Below are 15,893 nucleotides of genomic sequence, written 5' to 3'. Positions count from 1 at the left end.
TTAGCAACTCACGCCAGTGGGAGACATGATGTAGTCTTCAATGAACCGTGTGTTCAAGTTGTGGGAAAACCACTTAACTTTTCTGACCTTATACCCCTCATCTGAAAACTGGAATAATAATCTTCATTATGAGAGTCAGGAGGTGTTGTAGGGAAAAGTATGCGTGTACTACATTGTGGGCATTCAAAAACCAAAATCACCTAAATAGAATTTTAGCAAACACTTCTCAGTATCCAAAATAGATTAGTATTTTGCAAGATCTTTCTAAAAATTTTAAAAGATGTCATTGTTTATTTATTGATTAGAAAGGCAGAGAGGCAGAGTGATGTATAGACAGATAGAGATCTGTGTGCTTGTTCACTGCCCACTTGGCTGCTGGGCCTGGATCTGGGAGCTCCATCCGTGTCTTGCTCATGGTGGCCCTTCTCCATGGCTTCCCAGGAGCAGGGAGCTAGACCGGAAGAAGAACAGCTGGGATTTGAACCAGCACTAAGACTCAGGATGCTGGCATTGCGAATAGCGTCTTAATCCAGTGCGTCGTAGCACCAGTGCCAAGAATTATCTTTCTTTGTTGCTTAAAATTTACATTACAGAAAGACAGTTTTTAAAGCTTCTTTTGCCAATTCCTTACATCGCCAGTGTCTCATGTGTGTGTTTGAGGGGAGGGAGCTATCTGAAGTTGGAGCTCAAGAAACCCAGCCAGTATGCTGTGTCTTCAAAGGTGCGCCAAACCAGCCAGAAGATGGATTTTGTTAATTCCCTTTCTGTCCTTGGTAACTCAATTCCCCTGCTGCTAAGTTTATGGGCCTTTTTCTCCTTGACTGTCCTTGTGCAGGTGACAGAGGCAGCTCAGCCAGGGTTGGGGCATAGAAAGAGTTAAGTCATAGAAAGTGGCCCCAAAGGAAACCACGTGGAAGATTTGTAAAACAGGCATCAAAATTAATACACTGTAACTTGTAATAACATTTGTGCAATAATAATATTCCTGTGCAGTTCAATATTCTACTCAGTCCCTTTAAGAGATGGCCCTGTTGCTTAATGAATGACCAATGCTTATTAGGTTAAGTTGTATTTGAGCTGGCCTGTGCTGCCTCAGTTCAAGTGATTTAATGGGAATTATTTAATAGGTATTATTAGGATAATTAGAAAATGATCACAGTTAGGCAATAATATTGAGCTATAAAGGTTGTGAATAACCAAATTTAGAGACAGGCCTGAAAACATGAGTCGGCTGCGACAGTTTGCAAGGCTTCTCTAATAATTACGTGAGGCAGCCTGAAAGCGTCTTTTGTTCCTGGGAGTTATTCATTAGGTGGGCATTGAATTAGAAGAACACGCGGGGGTGCAAGACAGAGGGCCAGGGAGGCTGATGAGCAAAATGAGGCTTTGATGAGCTCCTAATTGTCCTGACAACAATCCTCGCTTTCTTTTTTTTTTTTTACCCCCCAGCAGTCAGAGAAAATCTTCACCACCCCTGGGGCTGGGCCTTCTCCCATTTTGTCAAGAGAAGGGAAACAAAGGAAAACAAAAATCTAACAGTCCACCCCTGGATGACAGGTCATTTTGCTTGGCTCTGTGTGTGTGGCTGGGGGGACGTTGCGATGAAGGGAATGCTGGCTTCCCCTCATGATCCTGGCTGGCCAGGTGAGAACTCTGGCTCCACATGAGGCTGATTATTTCCCTGGAGTCAGAGAGAAAGCCCAGCGTTACATCGCCAAACACTTAACCTCCTCTCGGTTCAGGGACTGTTTGCCACCTGCTGGTATGTGGGATGTCAGTGAGCTGGCCAGGGTGACATCCTGGTGCCCTGGAATACCCCAGCTGAGCAAGTGACTACCCTGCTGATCTTGATAGCAAAGATAAAAAAAAAAAAAAAAGCATCTGTGCTTTCTGTCAACACCTGGAGAGAGGCAAAGCCAGAGGGAAACTAAGAGCAGTTACTCATGAGGAAGGATTTATCCCCGGGAGGGGGATGAAAATGGTCCCTCCCTGCAGCTATCCCAGCCTTGGGGAAGGTTGACCAGTTAGTTGTCTGCCTTGATCTTGCCTTTTTTGGAGCCAGATGGGCTTTCTTACACAGAGATGATCTGGCTAAGAGGTCGCTAGATTTGCCAGGCTGCCAGCAGGTGGCAGCAAGAGTACACCTGCTGTGAGCAAGTCTGCCCAAGACCTGCCAGGAAGAGAGAAGGAATAGGAGTGAGAATCTCTTAGACAGTGAGGTGTCCTGGAGAGAATAGAGGTGGTCAAGTCAGACATTCTGGAGTCTGAGTCTCCCGGCAGCCATTAGACAACAACAGTGATGTACAGTGGGACTGACCAAACACACCTTACAGGAATGGCATAAAGATTACATGAGAGGCCTGCAACTTCATGGATGTTCACACAGATTCATTTCTTCCATTTCCTCTTCTATCTAACATTCTAAAACACAGATGCATACTGAGTTATTCCTCAAATAGTATATATTTTTGGAATTTATATGTGCACTCTGTTATAATATTATTATATCATATACTCCATAGGAGAGATTTAAGCCTACCTTTTTATTTTTAAGGACTTTAAAATTTATTTTGAAAAGCAAAATTGCAAAGAGAAAGTGATAAACACATAGAGAGAAAGATTTTCCATCTGCTGGTTCATTCCCAAATGGCCTCATTGGCTGGCATTGGGCCAAGCAAAAGCCAGGAGCTTCATTCCCAGCTCCCACATGGATGACAGGGCCATATCCATTATTTTTTTCTAGGTCATTAGTGGAGAGCTGATTGCAAGTAAAGCAGCTGGAATATGAACTGGCACCCATAGGGGATGCCATTGTTACAGGTGAAGGCTCTACCCACTGCACCACAATGCCAGATCTGCTGACCTCTGTAAATAAGTATAACGCTTAGATATCACATGACTGGATCTCAATGTAGACTCACATTGCTCATCACACATACCCAGCCCCCAGCCCCTGCACAGTCACACCCAGAACAGACCCCAGTAAAATTAACTTCACAATGAGAGGAGAACACCTGCTCTCCTACAGTCTACTTACATATCTGGGAATGGACTTTAGGGAATAGATGTCCACAGGAAGTCATCTCTAACTGCTTGTTCTCCGGGTGTACTGAAAACTGATGTGTTCAGGTTTGCACCATCTGGTCAGTCATTGCTTGGGGGGTGGTTACTGTACCTTCAGAGGTCAGCCAAGCAGGGAAGGGTGGAGATCCCTCTGAAAACAAGCAGCTGTATGAATGGAAACATACACAGATCATGCTATTTATTTATTCATTTAAAATATTTATTTTATTTTTATTGGAAAGTCAGATCAACAGAGAGGAGGAGAGAGAGAGGAAGATATTCCATCTATTGATTTGCCCCCACCTAGCAGCTGCAATGGCCAGAGCCGAGCTGATCTGAAGCCTGGAGCCAGGAGCTTCTTCCGGGTTTCCTGCACAGGTGCAGGGTTCCAAAGCTTTGGGCTATCCTCCACTGCTTTCCCAGGCCACAAACAGGAAGTTGGATGGGAAGCAGTGCTGCCAGAATTAGAACCGGCACCAGTATGGGATCCCGGAGCATGCCAGGCAAGAACTTTAGCCACTAGACCACCACACTGGGCCCAGATCACACTATTGATCACACCGCAAAATGATGTTATTGGAAGAGGACACCAGGGTATAGAGCACGGTCCAGAGCAACGGACTCCGAAGTTGATAATTAAGCCAGTGTAGAGTTTGGGTTGATGTGCTACAATTCTGTAGGAACAGAAAGCAGATGACAAAAGTCAGTGCATCCAGAGCAAGGGATTTAATGATCCACAGCACAGCAGGTTACAGGAGCATCAGCATGGAGGCACAAGGTGCCTGTGCCAGTTACCAATGTGTGACATGACAGGCTTAGGTGGAACTTGTGCTCGCTGTGGGTTGTACCACATCAAGGGAGTCCAGGACAAGGAGCACAGCAGCTTTTTTATTTTTATTTTTAATTATTATTATCATTTTATGATACAGTTCCATAGGCCTTAGGATTTCCCCTTCCCGCTCCTTTAATTCACTACCCCTCCCCTCTGAGTTCTCCCAAGTCTTACAACAGGATAGTTCCTCTGAAACAGTCTTAAGGCCATCATTGTGAGCATAGACATGGCAGAGAATCCAGCATCCCATTGACAAGACACATCCAACAGTTTCACTGGGAGTCCACCCTCGATCCAAAAGTAGAGATGCACACTGCACCATATCCTCACATCTGGACATGGCAGTTTCCATTACACAGTCACTATACATCCCCCCAAGTGAAAAGCCACAAACAAAATCAACAACAGGAAGAAAAAAATAGAAGCTTACAACACCATGAAGTTAAACAACATGGTACTGAATGACTAATGTGTCACTGAAGAAATAAAAAAGGAAATCAAGAAGCTTCTTGAAGAAAATGATGCTACTGTATAATCTGTGAGTCGCTGAAGTAAAGAGGTAAAAAGTGTTTTAAAGAAATGAAACTAAAAACAAAAACATCAAAATTCATGAGGTATAGTTTCTGCTTATCTTTGTTGGTGATATGTAACTCCTGTAGGCAACAGAGATGGGTTTTGTGTTTTTAATCCAGTCTGCTCAGCAGCTTTTTAAAACATTATTATTGGAAAGTCAGATATACAGCGAGGATGAGAGACAGAGAGGAAGATCTTCTGTCCGATGATTCACTCCCCAAGCAGCCGCAACGGCTGGAGCTGAGCTGATCCAAAGCCAGGAGTCAGGACCTTCTTCTGGGTCTCCCACATGTATGCAGGGTCCCAAGGCTTTCAGATATCCTTGATTACTTTCCCAGGCCACAAGCAGGGAGCTGGATGGGAAGTGGAGCTGCCGGGATTGGATCCCGGAGTGTGCCAGGCGAGGAATTTAGCTGCTAGGCCACTGCATTGGGCCCCTGCTCAGCACCTTTTATAGCAACCATTAAAGAAGCCCATCCCCTTTTCCCAAGACTCAAGTAGTACTGTAGGCATGCTGTGCTACTAAAACAACTCGAATTACTTACCTTGCTGGTACTCGGAGTTGTTCATGGTCAGGTGATGATTGAGTCAGCAGGAGCACAGGTGCTTGTAGTCTGCAGAAGACAACCACACTCAAATATCAATAATATATTTGTCACAAAATCACTTCTTTCCCGATTCACTGGATACTCTCCAGTCTGAAAAAGCCAAGGGGACACTCTTACACTGATTTTTTTTTAAATAAGGTAAAATATAGAAATGGACAAGGAGTAAAAATGGGAAATATAACCGCAGACACAGCAAAAGCTTGAAAAGAAGAAGGAATATCATGTGGGGTGATGCTATGGTGCAATGTGTTTAGCCACGTGTGATGTTGTCACAGCATGTGGATACCGATTGTGTCCCAGCTGCTCCATTTTCCATTCAGCTCCTTGATCATGCTCCTGAGAAAGAAGAAGGTGGCCCAGGTGCTTGGGCCTCTGCATCCCCATGGGAGATACAGATGAAGCTCCTGGCTTCCTCTTGGCCCAGCCCTTGCTGTTACATTCATTTAGGGAGTGAATCAAAAATTGCAACCTCTGCATGACTCTGGTTTTCAAATAAATAATTGAACCTTTAAGATGTGGTAAACACATAATCCCACTAAATTCTAAATCTGGTCATGTAAAGGTGAATTAGCAATCACCACATTGAAAAGCTGAAGAGGAAAACGTTATGATCTTTTTAATAGAAAGAAGCCATGTCACAAAATCCAACACCCCTTTGGCACATAAACTTTTAGTTAAAAAGGCAGTAAAATATGATAGGATTTTCTTAATGTGAAGGCTATCTTACAAAGCCCTGAAGCAAACCTCACTGTTGAACAGAAGCATCGCTGTTTAAGTTAGTGAAAAGACAAAGTCATCTCTGTCATTGATCTTCTATTCCACACTGCAGGAGATCCCAGCCAGTTCAAGGAGCTGAGGACATAAAGATTAAACAAAAGAAACCAATTTTTGTTGCTTCCCTTCGATAGGATTATCCACATACAAGATGCAAAATAATGCACAAATAAATCATTGAGAATAATGAGAACCAATATCTCAGAGGCTGGCACTGTGACACAGCAAGTTAAGTCACTGCCTCTCGTGCTGGCATTGCTATGAGTGCAGTTCAAGTCGTTGCTGTTCCCCTTCTGATTCAGCTCCCTGTTAACGGGCCTGGGAAAGCAGTGAAAGAATGGCCAGCCATATAAGAGAAGAGACCCTGATGAAGCTCCTGGCTCCTGGCTTTGCCCTGGCATCTTGCCCTGGCTATTGCATCCATCCGAGGTGTGGACCAGCAGATAGAAGATGTTTGTGTGTGTAATTCACACCGTAATTCTTTCAAATAAATATTCTAGTGATTGCATGTGAGAGCGAACTAGAAAAATCAATTCTATTTTTTAGTTCTTAGCCTCAAGCACCTAAAAAATGAAATAACAAAAAGTTATCACTGCATTAGCATTAAAATGTGAGAAATCTAGGAGAAAATGTAGCACAAAGTAGTTGCCACTTTTATGAAGCCAATTGTAAGACTTCTCTGGAACTCCTCTCACACATATAAACAAGTGGTCGAAGCCAACAGTGGCATCACAGATCATAGGTGACCACATGACCCACAGCAGCATTGCAGATCATGGGAGATAATCTACTCTGACCCAACTGTTTTCCCCTCCAAAAATGGATATAACTTTCTACAACAAAAATAAATCAATTCATAAGGATTAACGACTTGAGTGTACAAAATGAAACTTGGGAAATTAAGAAGGATCCTTTTTGACCTCAAATCAATAGCCACCATAAAATTAATGAAAAGAAAAACCACTAATTCAGAAAATACATCTACAAGGAATATAATTTTAAAAAGAGTATCACAGGACATTCCCAAACTCTCACAAATCAATAATGGGCAAATAGCACAATAAAAACGGGCAAGTGATTTTTTTATGAGTTATTTATTTTTATTGGAAAGTAAGATATACAGAGAGGAGGAAAGACAGAGAAGATGATCTTCCATCTCCTAATTTACTCCCCAAGTGGCCACCATGACTGGAACTGAGCTGATCCAAAGCCAGGGGCTTCTTCCAGGTCTCCCACATGGGTACAGGATCCCAAGGCTTTGGGCCATCCTCTGCTGCTTTCCCAGGCCACAAGCAGGGAAGCTGAATGGGAAGTGGAGCAGCCAGGATACGAACCAGTGCCCATATGGGATCCTGTTGCATGCAAGGCAAGGACTTTAGCCAACAGGCTACTGCCCTAGGCCTGGCAAGTGATATTAATATGTATTTCACAGAAGAAGAGCACAATATGACTTTAAAAAGTGGAAAGGATACACATTTTTATTAGTATTGAGCACAAATCCAAACAGTAATAAGAAACTCCTAAGTAATCAAAAGTTTAAAAACCTGGTAATAATAAGTCTTTGACAGAGCTGAGGTATAAAAGATACTCTCACTCAAGGTTAGTAGGTGTGTAAATTGTAACATTTTGGAAAAAAGTTTGACTTTGTGCTATAAAGCTGAACATATGCATACTCTCTGATTCAACAATTTCACTCCTAAATGCAGAGTCCAGGGAAGTCGTTCTACAGTGTGGAAGACACAAGAATGTCCGTAGTAGTGTTACTCCTAACAACAGAACTCCAAGAACGATGCAGATATGTTAACAGGAAAGTGGATAATCTGTGCAATTGAAATATGAGCATCTAGGAGTGAAAATGGACACATTTTCCTAACAAGATATTAAATTTGAAATAAGCAAGTTTTAGAAGATTACAGTACAATTCAGTGCCTTTCCAGACAAGCTCAAAAGCAGGAAAAAACTTATTGGTTTATGATGAATAGAGATATAATTAAAAACAAGACAAGAAATGGTTTAACAAGGCAAGATTAAAATTTCTGTTTTTCTGCATCAGCCTCTCTCTGTCTCTTAGAATGCAATCACGAACTAGCAGCTCGCTTCCTGATTTGTCAAGGCTAACTCAGCCCAGGCCCATAGCATGACTTTCTAGATTATCATTGTCATGTCTGAGCAGCAGTGGGAGGTGGTTGTACCCAGAGTGCTGGGTGCTAAAGGGCGCAAGAACCTTAAATGAACCATGACTGTGGTTGAGTGTCTGACCAAGAGCTGACCAGGTGCCAGGGAACCCAAGTTAGGGGCTGCCACCCAGGTCATGGGGGAGAGTAGCAGACACCCTGCACAGTGCAGCTAGGGGCTCTGACTTTCTCAAATGCTCCTTCAGTGATCAAATCATCTGAGAAGGGGTTCATCAAGTGCATTAACAGAACTGCAAAAAACAACAAATTAGAACTTCTCACACATCCTAAGGAGATGAAAATTCACATCCAAAAAGGAGTTACAAATCAGATAACAAAGCAAGGTTCAACTTGGAAAAGCCACACATCAGTACATAACCCGAGAAGTACTCAGCCTTACCTACAAAGGAAATGGCTTTTTTTAAGTGACATGAAAGAATAGATTGTACATTTGAGTTGCTATTATTCACCCAGAAAAAAAAAAAAAAAACTATTGACCATACATACCAGTGACTCCAAGGTTAGCAAGATCAAAGATTTACCAGGCCTGGTGACTTCAGCTTAACTGTGGAGAGTTATTGAAGAAGTTCGGTAGGGAGTGACAATTTGCTTTGCATGTGTGAGAGCACTCTTGGGCAAAAGTAGGTCAATATAAATGACTCTATTAGTAAGAAGTTGTTTTGTGTTGCTTTTGATTATTTCACCACAGCAAATGGAATCCTTACATTTTGTTCAGGAAAAGGTGTGGCAGGAGGGGAGGGGAACCAATTGAAAACCCAGTTGACCGTGAACCCACGCAGAGGGTGAGACAGTCAGAGCCTGCTCGTCTCCTCACTACCCTGTTCTAGCTGCAGCCGGATTCGGAGACAGAGCAGTCACACCCCTGGCCTGAAAGGGCTTTTAACACAACCACTGCTCAGGACCAGAGCGAGACATAGTGAAACAAATTATGTGTGTAGGAACCCGATTAGTCTTCGCAAAACGAAGTGATCCCTCTTTTTTTTTTTTTTTTTAAGATTTATCAATTTTTATTGGAAAGGCAGATATACAGAGAGGATGAGAGAGAGGAAAATCTTCTGTCTGATGATTCACTCCCCAAGTGGCCCCAACAGCTGGAGCTGAGCCAGTCTGAAGCCAGGAGCTAGGCACTTTCTCCAGGTCTCCCATGTGGCTGCAGGGTCCCAAGGCCTTGGGCCGTCCTCGACTGCTTTCCCAGGCCACAAGCAGGGAGCTGGATGGGATGCAGGTCCACAGGGATACAAACCAGCACTCATTTAGGATCCCGGTGCGTTCAAGGCAAGGACTTTAGCCACTAAGCTATCAAGCCTGGCCCAGGTGATCCTTCTTAACTTCCCAAACCCAGGGACCTTTATATTTAAATGAGGCAAACAATAAATTATTATTATTAGAGAGTTTTTGTGACCCTGAATTTAAGTTATAAGTTCAAATTCATGCATGTATCTTAAAGTTGAGGTTTCTTGTCTAGCTGAGTGTTAAAGGTGAACAGTAGACAATCTATCTGAAACTATAAGAGCTAAATACTGCCAGGAATGACAAGCATGAGCAAGTGCAATTCACTGAGTGGTTACTATGTGCTAAGCACTTTTACATGCTTCGTCTCATTTAATCCTCAAAACCAATGTATGAGGAAGGTAGCCCCTTTTTTCATAGGGGGAGAACAAGGCAGAGAGGGATGAGGTCATGTGCCCAGTGCCACACGTGTGAAAAGGAAGAGCCAGGCCTGACTGATCTCAAAGCACATGCCCTCTCACACTTCCCATCCACTGTGAGGGCTGGTGATGATCTGGACTTTGGAATCTGCTGGGTACCAGTGTGTGGACATAGTAGAGGAGCCTCTCATGGCATTGTTGGAGTGGAGAGCTGAGTCCACCCAAACCCATCATTTTATGAAGTCACCTGCATGATTCCACACCCAAGATCCCCAAGGTGATGTGATTGCTGAAAAAATGACATGAACTGTAGCCAATAACGTTACAAATCATTCCACTCACAGGAAATTTCCATTAACTGAGTAACCCCGTGGAACTGCGTGTATTGAGTATGGCACCCCTGGACACCGTCATGGGCACCGAGGTAGCTCTCATTGAGTTATCTTAGAAGGACACAGCAGATTGAAAAGGGAGCATGCAGTCGGGTTTCAGCTCCAGGCGGAACCTGTGGGTGTAATGCAACAAAGAGGCTGAATCTGAAAAATAACAATAAAATGCTCGGAAGACAGCTAGAGAGTGCTTTGGAAGCTGTTGCTTTTGGATTGAGAACAGGAAGGCCTGGTCCAAGGGCTTGTGGCAGATGGTGTAATGTCAGATGATGAGCAAAGGCGAATTTTCAACTCTCAGCTTTTCTGTTTTCTCTGTCAAGGAAAACGGTGCTCGATCTAGAAACTTTAAACACGTATCTAGAAGAAGGAATTGAATCTGGAGAGGTGCTGTGGAAAACTGTTACCTCCTTTCCGGAGTTGCAAGGCTTGCAGGGCTCATGAATGTGGTGCATGTTGTGGAGCTTGATTTCAGAAAAGTAATCTCTTATAAAAGCCTCTTAGCATTGATAAGTAGACAAGATTTAGCAATGTGGGCTGCTGATACCAGTTTGGTGTATCTAGAGCCAGCTTCACCCAGGGCTGAGGAAGATTCCCAATGATGGGCCAGTTGGTTCTGTTCCTGATCCAGTCCCAGCTGGGACATTTCATTGTTCAGGCGCACATCAAAGGGCATAGGATGCCTATGTGTTATCTGCAGAAACCATAGAACTAGGAGACATACATCAGCTAGAGAAAATATTCAGGAAAAAAAAAAAAAGAAAATATTCAGGAAATTCCTCCATGGCCAAAGGAAATAAGATGACACTTTAAAAATGCTTATAAAGAGGCTGGCTCTGTGGTGTTGTAAGCTAAGCCTCTGCCTGGGGCACTCGCATCTAGTATGGGCAACAGTTCAAGTCCTGGCTACTCCACTTATGATCCAGCTCCCTGCTTGTGTCCTGGGAAAGCAGTGGACAATGGTCCACGGACCTGGACCTCTGCATCCATGTGGGAGACCAAAAGAAGCTCTGGTTCCTGGCTTCAGATCAGCTCAGCTGCAACTGTTATGGCCATTTGGGAGGGAAATAGCAGATGGAAGAATTATTTCATTCTGTTTCTCTCCTCTCTGTAATTCTGCCTTTAACATGTTTTTTCATTAAATCTTTTTTAAAAGATTCATATGAAAAATTTTTAAATGTTTATTTCCATCCACTTAAAAGGCAGATTGACAGAGGAAGAGAGGAAGAGAAAGAAAGAGAGGATCCTCTGTTTTCTGGTTTGCTCCCCAAATTAACTAGGCCACCATAGCCTAGAACCTGTAACTCCACCCAGGTCTTCTACATGGATGACAGGGTACCAAGTGCTTGGGAGCTCATCCACAGATTTGTCAAGGAAGTGTTAGCAGGAAGTTGGATCGGAAGTGTTAGAGTCAAGCTGGCACTCTGAAATGGGATTCAGGTGTCTCCAGTGGTGGCTTACTCTGCTGCACTACAATGCCTGCCCTGTAGCATAAATCAGTTCACAAATAGAATATGAAGGCATCAGACTGAACCATCGCCCTTGTGGAAGGACCAGAGCTTATGTACAAGTTAATAGGAGCTACAGTGAAGAAGAGCTGCTTAAAAAAAAAATGTCTGCACTTCCTGTGCGTGGAATGAACATGTGTGAGGATCTCTGCCTCAGGGCTGTGCAACGTGTCTAATTCTGTACTTTCAGATCAAGCTTGGAAAATTAGATAGCAAGCAAAGGTGGGCAGCCTTCGTATGGCAGACCATCTAGAGGGGCTGACAATGAAAAAAAGCCACGCTTCATGAATTGTGAGAACTACCTTCCAGTATCTGAAGATCTTTTGTCTAAAATAGGTGGTTATGTGTTCTGTATTTTCCTGAGGAGGGAAAAATTGGAATCAGTGATTGGTGACCCAATTCACTGAAGGTTAATAGAAAAATTTTCAATACAAGAAGTACATAGCCAAGCAGAGGGGTTCCCCACACAGCAGAGAATTGTAACCGAGACAGAAAGAAGTGGAGGGAACATCTGCATTGTCTCTCACCTGGACCATAAAATTATACAATCTGGACATCACATAAAAATCACTTGGAGTCCCAGTTTTCTCGCAAATGACAAGGTGATCAAGGAGCCAGGAAGAAAGGGAAGGTAATTGTTATGTATTTCTTGTAAGTAATATGCCAGATGCATTATTTACCTTACACAATGAGTAGAGGGAGGGAGGGAAAGATTCGTAGAGCAGCCGAGAGCATGGGTTTGGGCTAATACACTTGAGTTCAAGTCCTACCTCTGATGCTCACCAATTGGTAATTTGGGCTCTTTGAAGCTTTGCTTTTTTAAACCTCTGCTTCAACCATTGAGTGGTGATGATAAGAGAATCTGTGAGTGAGTTTTTGGTGAGGATAAAGTGAGAAGCTGTGTCTAAGGCCTGAGGCTCGTGGTCTGATGCATGATCAGCGTAGCTCATTATTGTGTTATGTGGATGTAGTATCATTCCAGTTTAACCAGGGTTTGAAGCCTGGTCTCTGAGATATGAAGCAGCATGCACAGGGTCAGACAACCCTGCCTACCTTGTTTGTTTTGCCCTCTGCCTATGGGACCTTCTAGTACAAATTGAGCTAGAATGCCCCTGCCACCCATGTTATCACTTCAGGGTCAGAAAGTCCAAATTACCTCTCTGTTACTACTTCTCAAATATGCCCAGATTTTAAATGTTTTTGTATCCAAACATTTAGTATCTAATATTGAGTGTCTAAGAAGCCCTGCCAGTTTGCTCATGATTGTTCTGTTTAGGAAAGGTCATAATCAAAGTTGTAAGAATATATGGGTCTAGCTTTCTCCACATAAAACTCAAAAAACGAATAACATTATTTGCTGCGAAAATGAAGACTGCCACATTCTTGTTTGATCAACTCTGACTTGGTTTCCCCTGCCCCATAAAGAGAGTCACTGGCAATATGAGTTCTCCCTAAGTATCTGGGTTGGTGGTGATAGGAGGAAATGATAGCCAGCAGCCAGCATTGCCTTGGGTGGACATTACAATGTATAGATACCTAAGAATCTTAGAAAGACTGAACAAGCAGGCAGACTTGGATCCACTGTGGCAGAGCATCATGAAGGACACATAACCCTTAGAGCTGAAGTAGTCATGCCCTAAATGCCCATTGAGATCACTGCCCCTCGCCCCTCCCCAGCATGCACAGGTGGATTTGATTTATCATGCCCATGACCTCAAAGCATCAACAGGGTGTCAGGGAATGGCTGCCTGCTGGGCCCTTCTCGCTACAAACATGGGCTGCCAAAGTGGCTCCAAAGCAGTTTGATTATGGGGAGAGAAATGCCAATCTAACCCATTTGCCTTTGATTTCTTAAGCAGATTCAGGCACACAGGATGAAACACAGCTTTTGCAGGAATGGTTACAGCTGGCCCTGGAGAAGAATACATTAATGCGATACGAGAAAGAACTACTGATCATGTAAGTCAGGCAACACAGGTAACCATACGTCCTAGAGGCAGAACGGGGAGGGCAGAGTGGGGGATGGCTCACCCTCCTGGGTTGAAGTCCCACGATTTTTTGTCCTTGTGCATACAGAGTAGTGATTGAAGCAAATTGCTATTTTATGACTTGCATATCATGCTGGCATTAGTACAGAGTCTTCCGTTTGTTTTCTCTGTGGAGTCCAGTGTCTAATGCAGATTTCAGGAAATGAATCTGCAGCTGGAAGGCCTTTGGATAAAGCATTTCCAGTCTATCCCTGTTCCCCACCCTCACCTCCCCCCCCACCCTGTCCTGGCCCTTGTTAAAATATCGGTAGCCGACCAGCAGCAGGGAGGGCTGTGTCTGGCCCTCTGAGGGGAGTTGTTGGAAGTGTTGCATGAGGTGTACCTGGCTGCATCCTCTGGCTTTCAAGGAATGAAGGCCTGAGGTCTGTGGCCCTCTCCTCTTGGATGAGGATTGCAGATCTTAGATCTGGCTGGGAGATCAGAAAGTAGAGAAGGAGTCCTCCCACTCCCTGGGACAGCCCAGAGTCCACATCTCTGACCAGGGTTGAAGAAAGAGCATGCTAGCAACAGACAGAAGGGGTCCTCTTTGGGAATTATTTGTTCCAGTACTAGTTTTGAGTTGACCAAGTTCAGTGAAGTGGGTTTTTTTTACATCAGTTCTTCAGACAACCATGTTGTGTGCATTAGGGCCAGGTCTGGATAGCTCATCAACAAATAAGCACATCTAGGATACAAGGAACTATCCTTGGGTCTGTGGAAATAGAGATGATTAGGGCCGTGGCCCATGTCTTCTGGGGTCTTGTAATTTCAGGAGACTTACAGGCAAACACAGTGCAATAGTCAAAAGAGAACATGGCAAGACTCCTCAGAGGTGTGTAGGAGGAGCTGGATCAGTCTACGTGGGAGAGCCAGCCAGGTGGTGGCTGCCACTGCCGTTGTGTAGTGAGTGCAGCTAGCCCAGGAACTGTGCCAGGATTTATCTGCCAGAAGAGGTCATGTGGGAGAACTCAGGCGAGTGAACCGCACACAGGCATGTTGGAACCGGGTGGAAGGATAGATTTTAGTGTGGAAAAGGGCCAAAAAGGACAAAGAGAAATGTCTTGGACTGGTATGTCTACCCACATCTTTGGGGAAGCAGCTATGCCAAGACAGAATTAGAAGTACAATAGATTTACTGGGGGTGGTACCCGTTAGGGAGAAAAGGAAAAGGAAGCAGATATGCAAGGGAAGTCTTCAGACTCCACTGTAGTTTTGATATACATTGTGTTTCTCTTTTCTGAAATGCTTGGGACAAGCTGGGTTTCAGATTTCAGAGTGATTTTTGAGTTTGGGAAGATGCACATAGACTTTATCAACAGAATAGGCTAAATCCAAAAATCGAAAATCTGAAATGTTCTGCCTCTCACTTAAAAAAAATTACTAATTTTTGTTGGAAAGGCCAACTTATAGAGAGGAGATCCAGAAAGATCTTCAATCTGTTAGTTTACTCCCCAAGTAGCCACAATGACTGGAACTGAGCCAATCCGAAACCAAGAGCCAGGAGCTACTTCCAGGTCTCCCATGTGGGTGCAGGGTTGCAAGGACTTGAACCCATTCTCCATTGCTTTCCTGGGCCATAAGCTGGGAAGGGAAGTGGAGCATTCAGGACATGAACTGGCACCCAAATGGGATCCCAGTGCTTGCAAGGGCAGGATAACCAATTGAGCCATCGAGCTGGGTCCTACTCACAACTTTTGAGCATTATGTTAGCACTCCAAAAAAATCTTAGAGTTTGGGGGACTTTAAAGTTGAGGTTTTTGGAGTAGGGATGCTGGAACAGAGGAGAGGAAGGAAAGAGAATGGAGCAGAGGCTGTGTCTCTCTGAGACAGTGCGGGCCAGGCCAAGGGGAGCATGAGAGCAAAGCTCACCTGTAGAAGGCAGGAAGGCCCAGCTCTTGTACCTGCGCTCTGCTCAGTCACTGTCTGTGTCTCCTGGAGAGAGTGTGGCCTTTGTCTGACATTGGAATGGATCTGTAACAGCAGTCAACTGACACCACTCCTCCCAGGAAGTTCTGTCTTGGGGAATACCTGAGCATTGTACTTCTCATGGCTACCATGGAGGAGCCAAGAGAAGTTCATGCCAACACCAAAAGGCAGAATATTGAACAGGGCAGTGTCCTTGACCAAATAATAAAAATAATGGCAGTAACAGGGTATGCCAACAGGGTGGCCTCAACATTCATTGCAGATTCACATACACACTTCAGGCAGAGTGGAAGGGAAAGCCGTACCAGGTCAAACCCAGAAACCCAAACAGATGATCTCGCAGAGGTGAAGG

The 15,893-nt window shown here is 44.1% G+C and overlaps 1 protein-coding gene across 1 annotated transcript in view; it reads left to right on the top strand.

Annotated features, from left to right (window-relative positions):
- Nucleotides 1–15,893, top strand: part of LOC121162216 (MICAL C-terminal-like protein) — a 45,168-nt gene that overhangs the window by 22,517 nt on the left and 6,758 nt on the right. The window contains exon 6 of the mRNA XM_040989102.1: nt 13,448–13,547. Coding sequence (XP_040845036.1) covers nt 13,448–13,547 — 100 coding nt within the window. The remainder of the gene's footprint in view (nt 1–13,447; nt 13,548–15,893) is intronic.

This window comes from Ochotona curzoniae, unplaced genomic scaffold, assembly GCF_017591425.1.
Source record: "Ochotona curzoniae isolate NIBS_2020 unplaced genomic scaffold, NIBS_Ocur_1.0 contig_517, whole genome shotgun sequence".
Classification (NCBI taxonomy): domain Eukaryota; kingdom Metazoa; phylum Chordata; class Mammalia; order Lagomorpha; family Ochotonidae; genus Ochotona; species Ochotona curzoniae.
The sequence above is the reverse complement of the archived record's forward strand: the minus strand, read 5'-3'. Positions and strand labels throughout refer to the sequence as shown.